General features: G+C 43.7%; 2 protein-coding genes across 2 annotated transcripts in view; one reads left to right on the top strand and one right to left on the bottom strand.

Moving 5' to 3' along the window:
• Positions 1-3196, top strand: part of LOC111969125 (guanine nucleotide-binding protein G(o) subunit alpha-like) — a 13555-nt gene extending 10359 nt beyond the window's left edge. The window contains exons 5-7 of the mRNA XM_023995068.2: positions 198-423; positions 966-1208; positions 1376-3196. Of these exons, the coding sequence (XP_023850836.1) occupies positions 198-423; positions 966-1208; positions 1376-1563 (657 nt within the window). The 3' untranslated portion in view covers positions 1564-3196. The remainder of the gene's footprint in view (positions 1-197; positions 424-965; positions 1209-1375) is intronic.
• Positions 3197-5019: 1823 nt separating this feature from the next.
• The window catches only part of LOC111969411 (component of oligomeric golgi complex 4), a 19370-nt gene continuing 14634 nt past the window's right edge, over positions 5020-9755 (bottom strand). The window contains exons 4-10 of the mRNA XM_070445306.1: positions 9407-9469; positions 9209-9322; positions 8859-8951; positions 8708-8791; positions 8495-8596; positions 8005-8133; positions 5020-6528 (exon numbers count right to left, since the gene is read on the bottom strand). Coding sequence (XP_070301407.1) covers positions 6394-6528; positions 8005-8133; positions 8495-8596; positions 8708-8791; positions 8859-8951; positions 9209-9322; positions 9407-9469 — 720 coding nt within the window. The 3' untranslated portion in view covers positions 5020-6393. The remainder of the gene's footprint in view (positions 6529-8004; positions 8134-8494; positions 8597-8707; positions 8792-8858; positions 8952-9208; positions 9323-9406; positions 9470-9755) is intronic.

Genomic DNA, 9755 nt, shown 5'->3' with positions numbered 1-9755 from the left:
TGTTATTCAACACCTACCAGGAAACACCATTTTCCTTCCCCCAGAAACGATGAAGGGCAACAGTTCCTCTCTCAACACAATCCTGGTCACAAATCGACCACCACCCCTCTCTCTGTTAGCAGGTCAAACCTCCAGGCCTTGGGACCACTCCACAAGCCCATCGCGCTGGCGGTGTTGGTTTTCCTGGGCTCTGGTAGGGTTTCGACCCTGGTCTCCCCAACCGTTCCTGGGAGCCCTGGGGCGGCGGGGCCCTGTGGGGGACGGCTTGTTGGAAGGGCTTGGAGCCAGAAGATGGTCACCAGAAGCCAGAGGCCAAGACCAGGACGAGGGAGCCCAGGGGAGATGAAGGGGCCGTGGTGGCAGAACAGAAGGGGCTTCACGAGGCACAGGGAGCGTCTAATCTTCACTGGGTCCTTCACACCTGCAATCAAGAACTACAGTTACAGTTTAACTGCAATACTAAACAGTAGAGTAGAGACAGTACAAACACAGCCTAGGTGAAGCTGGTAAGAAAGTAAGACCCTGCCAAGCTTGGATTCGCAGTCAGAACGGCTCATAGGGCAGGAGCCTTATCTCCTGTGTCTGCAGCGTAGAGGCCATGCTTGATGTAGCAGTTAAACCCCTAAGACAGGATCAACAACTAGTCTGTTTCTGCAGCTTTGATGTACATTACAGCCCCCTAGACAGGACACTAGTTCTGTTTCTTTCTACTAAGGCTTGATTGAACGTACAACCCTAGACAGGACACTAAGTCTGGTTCTGCCAGCCGTGATGTACAGAACCCTAGGACGGAACTAGTCTGTTCTGCAAGCGTGGAGGCAGTTGATTGTAGAGTACCACATCCCTAGACAGGTAACACTTAGTCCTGTTTCTGCAGTTGATGTACATACACACCCCCTAAGACAGGACACTAGTCTGGTTTCTTCAGCTTGAATGACAGTACAAGCCTCCTAGTAAACTGTAAGTACTTCACACACACTTCATACTACTCACAAACACACCACACATATTCTCAAACATGCATCTCATCTGTCTTATTTGGTATTTTCTGCAGAATCGCATGCACGAGTCCCTCATGCTCTTYGACTCTATCTGTAACAACAAGTTCTTCATCGACACCTCCATCATCCTCTTCCTCAACAAGAAGGATCTKTTCGAGGAGAAGATTAAGAAGTCACCACTGAGTATCTGTTTCCCTGAATATACAGGTAAGACTTCCCTMCAGTCYGCATATACACAAACTCAGACAGACACAYATGCAGAACAGATGGTCGTAAGTCTCTCTCACTCTCTGGCGCTGTATCTCTCTTCCTCYCCCACTCTTCTTTCTCCTCTCTYTCGCCCTCACCCACCTTTSCTCCCAATYCCCCCATAGGTGCTAACACTTATGATGATGCTACCGCATACATTCAGGTGCAATTTGAGAGTAAGAGCCGTTCGCCCAACAAGGAGATCTACTGTCACCTGACCTGTGCCACTGACACAGGAAACATCCAGGTAGTGTTTGACGCAGTCACTGACATCATCATCGCCAACAACCTGAGGGGGTGTGGCTTATACTGAGGCCTAGCCCTGCACAGAGGTTGCATTGGAGGGCGTGAGGTGGTTAATAATAATAATAATTTTGATGATACTAAAAGGCATAATTATGTAAATCTACACGTCCAAAGGGACTCAAAGAGCTGCCGCCAGACACCACGACGGATTCTTTGCCATGTTTTGTTCCTCTATTCCTTTTTTTAATTTCAGAATTCCACCACCCCTCTTTTGTTTATTTGTTATCAACATGTGTTTCCTATTGAATGTCTTTCATGTTTTGTTGATTGTGTGAACAACTGTAAGATGTAAATCAGAAAAGGGGAGGTCCAAGGGGTATATTCTGTTTTCGTGCCATGTTTCGCAACAAATTAGATAGAAATGTTATGCATAGAGCGGAGAAGGTCCTCTTTTCCTTGCGATAGAGATTTGTGTCAGTTCTATACATTACATCTCTATCTGCAACATCCAGAACATTGAGCCACAATGAATGTACCCCTCGGTGCTCCGTTTGCAGAGGTGATGTTGTGCTCTAGGTGATGATGTAATAGGGGAGGTACTGGTGGCTGGGGCTCGTAGTGGGGGTTCTGTCCAGCGTTGGATAGAACCCCCCTCTGTTGGACTCACACAGGGCTGCTCTACATGAGCTCCTTCTGCTCTGTTTTATTCCTCTCTCTTTCAAACATCCAGAAGGGGGGGGGGGGGGTTCTGTTCTTAATGGCAGGCTCTGCCATTGGCCTCCTGCAGTGTGATGAAATGCCTGTCAGCCAATGATATATCTGTGTCGGGAAAGTGTGATATCAATGCCAACCTTCTGAGCATGACAGATAAGGGAATAGAATTAGAGATCATTGATCACTTTCACACTATCTTTACAATATAATGCAATTGAAGGGACACAAACGCTTTATTATCATCAAATTATCTATGTATTTTATTTCAACCTCATGCCCTCCATGCTTCCTCCTACCTCCTAGAATCCCGTGCCACATATTTATTTCCTGTCCTGTCAGACCGGTGGAACACCACTTCCTGTCTCAGTCTCAGAGGGTCTAGAGCTGCTCTGATGGACCGTCTCAAATGTCACCTCCCATGTAGTGTACTACTTCTTCAAAAGTAGTACATAATATGGGGAATAGGTTATCATTTTAGACTTGCACACTCAAGTCCACTGGTCAGTGATGTATCATATGGTTGTCTCCTGGTCTCCTCTCACTTATCACTTATCACTGAGATGAAAGGACTGGATAGGTTTCCACCGTGTTGTTTTCACTCACTAGTCCATACAGATTTGTAGTTTTAGGAGAGGACAGCCACAGACCACTGACCAGTCTCTCTGCTTGTTCAAAAGGGTCTTCCTAGGTGCTCTTTATGTAATAAAACATTAATATGTGAATGCGCAGTTATTTGGAAGTTGAGGTAATTTGTAGATTAGATAAGCCACACAGTGCTTAGCTCAGGATGACCCTTGTGAGCAAGCATGCTGAATTCCAAATCCATTCATACTACCCTCTCTAGGCATTTCTGTAGATTTGAAAGGATTTGATTGGTTTAACCTTTTCATGTCCATAATGGAAATGTATAATATTCTTTAGTACACATGTTCTCTGAGTTTACTGATGGACAAATCAGATTTTTTTTTACATCGGCCACAGAGTTTGTCTACAATGTGAGTTTTTGATATTGTACTATATTTAGTCTTTGGACACATGGGGTTACTGGTTTTCACACATTTCATTAATCAAGTCCTGTAAATACATGTTCAATTTATCAGATCTTTTACATTTTTGACATATAGATTGTCCGGACCAATATATAAATATATGAAAACAATACCTAAAGAAATCCACACACACACACACACACACACCCCTAGAGTGCATGCAGTATAAGCCCATCAAATGCAAGTCAATAGAGACTGGAGAGTGAGTGATTTTACAGCATTGTCCCTCTTTCTCAGATCTTAAACATGTTCACATCTTAATCATTTTTGCTATATAGATTGTCTGGACCAATATATAAATATAAAAACAATATCTAAAGAAATCCATACACACTCCTATAGTATATTATACAGCATAAGCAAATCAAATGTAAGTCAATGGCGAGTGAGGCCTGCTACAGCATTCTCCCTCTTTCTCTCCCTCTCTCACAAGCACACGCCTGTGTATACACACCACAGACATCAATGCACACCTGTGTGTGTGTATGTCTGTGGTATGTGTGTGTGTGATAAAATTACTCCATTGAWTTTGCTTATACTGCATATACTCTAGGGTTGTCTGTGTGAGAGGGTGTGGATTTCTTTACATATTGTTTTTGTATTCATATATTGGTCTAGAGAATCTATATAGCAAACATTATTATGATCTGAACATGTTTAAGATCTGAGAAAGAGAGAACATGTTGTAAAATGTTTCTCTCTGCAGTCTCCATTGGATTTGCAAATACTGCATGTACTCTAGAGGTGTGTGTGTGAGAGAGTGAGTGGATTTCTTTCGATATTTTCATATTTATATTGGTCCGGACAATCTATATACCAAAAATGATTAAGATCTGATCATTTGAACATGACATGATTCGTGTAATGTGTAAAATACAGTAACCCCATGTGCCCAAAGACTAAATATAGTACGATACAGAAATGGCTGTAGTTCACAAACAACGAGTTGAATCATCTATTTGGCATATTTGGGCTTAAACGGGTCAAAGAACAATACTTTATGCTTTTAAAATATATAATTCTGAAATGTATTTCAAAATACATATGCTGAAGTCATTTTAATGATTATTGTCACAAAATCCCAATTTTGGAGGTATGATAGATAATGACAATCTTAAAACGTCAATGTGGCCTGTCTAGACACTTGTACTAACTATGTTATCACCAAATGTAATGCATTTACACCAAATAGAATTTGTTCAGTGGCACATTTTGATATTGTACTAAATATAGTACATGGAGGTGAATGGGTTAGACAATATGGTAATTGTGTCACCTTCTCTTCTGATAGAGGGGGTGGTATTTTTGCCAAATTGCTTATATATATATATATACACAATCGTTTTAGATCTACAGACATGTCCAAGCGGCAGGGGCTGGGGTAGAGTTGGAATTCAGCAGCAGTCTCTCAGTGGGGAGTTTGGGTTAACCCTAACCCCTAYCCCCTGACCTCTTAACCCTGAGCAGGCCACAGTCAAACCCCGGCTGTCACGTTCTCTCTTTTCACAGAGGAAAAGTACTGCTCTCCACTCATTCACCTGTGCACCTGAAGATGCNGAGCAGGCCACAGTCAAACCCCGGCTGTCACGTTCTCTCTTTTCACAGAGGAAAAGTACTGCTCTCCACTCATTCACCTGTGCACCTGAAGATGCGTCCTATCCCTCTATACTCCCTCTATCACGTGTCGTTCCTCATTTCTCTCAATCCCCCTTTCCATTTTCACCTTAAACACCGTACTGTATATATATGATTATACCAGATTTCTTTTTTCTTTTTTTTTTACTGTGAATGCTTTTGTTCTGTACCCCTTCCTCCTCCGTAGATTATTGGTTGCTCTCTCATGTGGAATGTTTGTGCTGAGCCAATCGAATGTTGTGTTTACATTAAAGCCACACTTTTCCTAACTATTCCCACGGCCATATTGAGTATCTTTTTCACGTCTGTCTTTCTCCCAGTGCTTTGTTTGAAATCAACCCTCAAGCTCTTCTCATATTCTCATTGATCTGAAATGATCGGATGGGTGCAATATGGTAATAGCTCCATTGACTCTTATGGTTGGATCGGTGGACTTTCCTCCATACTGCCTACATGTCTAATCCTCTCAGATCTACCAGAAGTGTCCAGGGGTAGGTTTCAGACTGAAAACAGGTCTTATATGCCTCATGAGAGCATAAGGCCTAGATTCAATCCGATCTGCATTATAGCGCCATTGACATTTAAAGATAATTTCCGATTGAGCTGACGTATGCAGCGTTTACCGTGAATGCGGTCTCCACGGAAATGGAAACATTGCCTTTAAAGAGTGCATGGCCAAAAAGGGCAGATCGCATTGAATCTAGCCCTAAGACTTTGCCATCTACATATGTATGGAACATCATGTCAGGAAATATTGGAAAGTAGCAGCTATCAACAGAATTCCATTTTCTAAGATAGTGGTCTATCTTCTAGATTAGACTGTCATCAATTAAAATGTGTTATTTATATATTGAATGATGAGTCTAGATCAGCCGTCTGACCTGGTTCTGTTAGTTTGATGGATGCGATGTTCATTACTGGGTCATTTCAGTGTCAGAAAACATAGGCGAGATCCTTGAGATCCTCTCCGCCAGAGTATAGCGCTCGTCTGTCCCTGCGTGCCCCGTTTCAATATGATGGATTCCATTAAAGGGATGGGCTTTCAATATAAATTAATGACATAAAAATACATCTTTGAGAGAACACTTTAATATTTTACATTTAATATGTTACATAATATTTACTAATCCAAGCCAAAAGGCTCAAATCCATAATCCCACTGTTCCACAATCCCATAGTTCCATTACTGCTGTTACTCCTAGCTCTGATTGGCTGTATGAGGCCGCTAGAATTAGAAGTAGCATTAACTACAGATCTAGGATCAGATCTCCCTACCCTCAAACCTAACTGCAACCATTTGGGGGTAAACAAATATCTATCCCTGTATCTGTAGTTAGGGGCAACCTCTTCCTCCTCCTATGAAGCCAGCAGAGGTCAGAAGCAGCAGGGACTTCCTCTCAGGGGATCCACCTGCACACTCCTCTTTTTCCTCAAAGACCAATCAGCATGAGTCTAGTCCCATGTAACATGTACACCAGCACAGTCTCTGGGTAGCAGAGTTAGAGGCGGAGCCTCTTGATGTCCTCACTGCGGAAATCGATGCGGAGCGCCAGAACCTGCCGGACCTCCGCTGGGGTCAGACGCCACGTTAGAGGACCAGAGTTCGGACCCCAGTAATCCAGGATCTCTGTTACCTAGAAATACAAAAACATACACAGTTCTGAGAACAGGCCTGTGTATACAGAGACATGAAAGTACAAAATGAGAGGTCAGTGGTAAATAGATCGGAAAGTATTAGACGTCGACTTTTTCCACATTGTTACGTTACAGCCTTATTCTAAAATGGATTAAATAGTTACCCCCCTAATCAATCTACACACAATACCCCATAATGACAAAGCAAAAACAGGTTTATTAAAAATTCAAAACTGAAATAATACATTTACATAAGTATTCAGACCCATTACTCAGTACTTTGTTGGCAGCGATTACAGCCTCAAGTCTTCTTGGATATGACACTACAAGCTTGGCACACCTGTATTTGTGGTGTTTCTCCCATTCTTCTCTGCAGATCCTCTCAAGCTCTGTCAGGTTGGATGGGGAGTGTCGCTGCACAGAAATTTTCAGGTCTCTCCAGAGATGTTCGATCGAGTTTAAGTCCGGGCACTGGCTGAGCCACTCAAGGACATTCAGAGACTTGTCCCAAAGCCACTGCTGCGTTGTCTTGGCTGTGTGCTTAGGGTCGTTGTCCTGTTGGAAGATTAACCTTCACCCCAGTCTGAGGTTATGAGCACTCTGGAGCAGGTTTTCATCAAGGATCCCTCTGTACTTTGCTTCGTTCATCTTTCCCTCGATCCTGACTAGTCTCCCAGTCCCTGCCGCTGAAAAACATTCCCACAGCATGATGCTGCATGCTTCACGTAGGGATGGTTCAAGGTTTCCTCCAGACACTTGGCATTCAGCCCAAAGAGTTCAATCTTGGTTTCATCAGACCAGAGAATCTTGTTTATCATGGCCTGGGAGTCCTTTAGGTGCCTTTTGGCAAACTCCAAGTGGCCTGTCATGTGCCTTTTACTGAGGAGTGGCTTCCGTCTCGCCACTCTACCATAAAGGCCTGATTGGTGAAGTGCTGCAGAGATGGTTTTCCTTCTGGAAGGTTCTCCCATCTCCACAGAGGAACTCTGGAGCTCAGTCAGTGACCATTGGGTTTTTGGTCACCTCCCTGACCAAGGCCCTTATCCCCTGATTGCTCAGTTTGGCCGGAAGGCCAGCTCTAGGAAGAGACTTGGTGGTTCCAAACTCCTTCCAATTAAGTATGATGGAGGCCACTGTGTTCTTGGGGACCTTCAAATCTGCAGAAATGTTTTGGTACCTTTCCCCAGATCTGTGACTCGACACAATCCTGTCTTGGAGCTCTACGAACAATTCCCCCGACCTCATGGCTTGGTTTTTGCTTTAACATGCATTGTCAACTGTGGGACCTTATATTGACAGGTGTGTGCCTTTCCAAATCATTTCCAATCAATTGAATTTACCACAGGTGGACTCCAATCAAGTTGTAGAAATAAGGCTGTAACGTAACATGTGTGAACCCATCTATGTGATTGTGTCTGGGTTGAGGATTGCTTGTGGGTTGAGAAATGTGTGTGTGTGTGTATACTGCAGATTACCCGCTCCAGGTTGAGGATGGTGGCCATCTGAGTGAGCCGAGCAAACTTGTCCCTAATAGTCCAGGTGGTGACAGTAGTGAGGTAGGCCACCAGAGAACGCAGCTCCTTATCAAACTGAAGCCCTCCCAGCTAAGAGACAGGTGCAATAAGGGGTTCAAATCAAGAGCATGAAACTGAAAAAAGGTATCCAGACCAGCAATTAAATATTTAAACATTGACCACATCAAAAATGATCAAAGGATCAAACGGAGAACATCCCAGAGAAAGAAAGAGGGGATACGTGGCCTGCAATAAAATGCTTTAGTATAGTTGCACTAAATTACAGCACACACACCGCTTAAAGAGGCAGATGCCAAGGGGAAAAAAGCTTCATCTACCATCCTTCTGGAATCATAAATAAAACATGAAAAGAGGGCCTCTTATCATTACGTCACAGATGTGCATGCGGTAGGTGTGATGCCACCCTGTGGCCAGGCTTGGGATATCTCACCCTGCTGAAGGTGCACTTCAGGACGGTCTTCTCCATCTCCATGGAGACCAAACTGGTCATGAGGCTGGTCAGTGTGTCGTAGATAACTGAAGAGAGCCCCGCCTGAGAGAACAAGACAGAGAGATTATAAAGAGGGGGAGAAGAGAAAATAAATTGCTTGTAAAATGCTAATGTAAGATATTTATTTCTGAGGCTAAGCAGAACCATGGTTACCTTGAACTCTGCCATGAGCTGCTCGAGGTTGACGATGAGCTGCTGGACCCAGGGGTCGTTGGCCTCGTACTCATTAAACTCCTCCTGCACAAAAAAACAGTACAGTCACACACTGGGGGGAAAGGGTGTGGCCTAGTGTGTGTGTTTGTACCTCCTCTATGTTGTGTGAGATGGACAGGAAGCTGCTGATCCACGGTTTGACCTGAGGCTTGATGGCTGTGGTGTTCAGCTCCGTCAGGCCCTCCTGAGGGTCACAACTGAGTTAGTTCTACTCCATACAGATTAGACACACTGGTGACGTTTTGTAGTTGTATATTGTCTATGCATGTAAATTGGTACACAATTCAGTTTATCACTGTGACTTACAAATAAATGTTGCTGCTAGTACTACTACTTTTACTAGTATTACTTGCAAAATGAGGTCAAAGACCCCCTTAACACAACTGCACAGAGACAGATCATGTGTCTCTCTGATCTGAGTATATTTCTACGTCCTCCAACCTGCAAGAGATCCTTGAACTTGCTGGATGTGTTGACGAGGTCTGACAGACAGCTGTCAATCTTAGCTTGCTCTCCTGATCCCGCCCCCTGAGTGAACAACTTGGAGCAATCACTCTGAGAAAGAGAGAGAGAGGAAAGCGTCATTATCTGTGGTATACTACACATAATGTGTCTTACTGAAATGTTACTCTTTAGCACCTCCAGGTTCCTCTTCAGAGTGGTGATGTTCTCGCTACACACCTCCACGTTATTCAGAGTCACCTGAGATAGAAAGAAAGATGGGTGTGAGTGAATTTATGTGTCTGTTGTCTGTTACGTGTTTATCATCAGGAATGCTGCCTTAGTGTGCTCTCTGTGACCGGTTTGTGTTTTAGACTGTGTGTGTTTCTTACCAGGAACGATGCCATGGCATTTTCTGTGCTTTCAATGCTCAGTTTGGTGGTAAGTGTTTGTGTGTGACGGTAAGTGTTTGTGTGTGACGGTAAGTGTTTGTGTGTGACGGTAAGTGTTTGTGTGTGTGACGGTAAGTGTTTGTGTGTGTGACGGT

The sequence above is a fragment of the Salvelinus sp. IW2-2015 genome, linkage group LG10 (genome assembly GCF_002910315.2).
Source record: "Salvelinus sp. IW2-2015 linkage group LG10, ASM291031v2, whole genome shotgun sequence".
NCBI lineage: Eukaryota > Metazoa > Chordata > Actinopteri > Salmoniformes > Salmonidae > Salvelinus > Salvelinus sp. IW2-2015.
The sequence above is the reverse complement of the archived record's forward strand: the minus strand, read 5'-3'. Positions and strand labels throughout refer to the sequence as shown.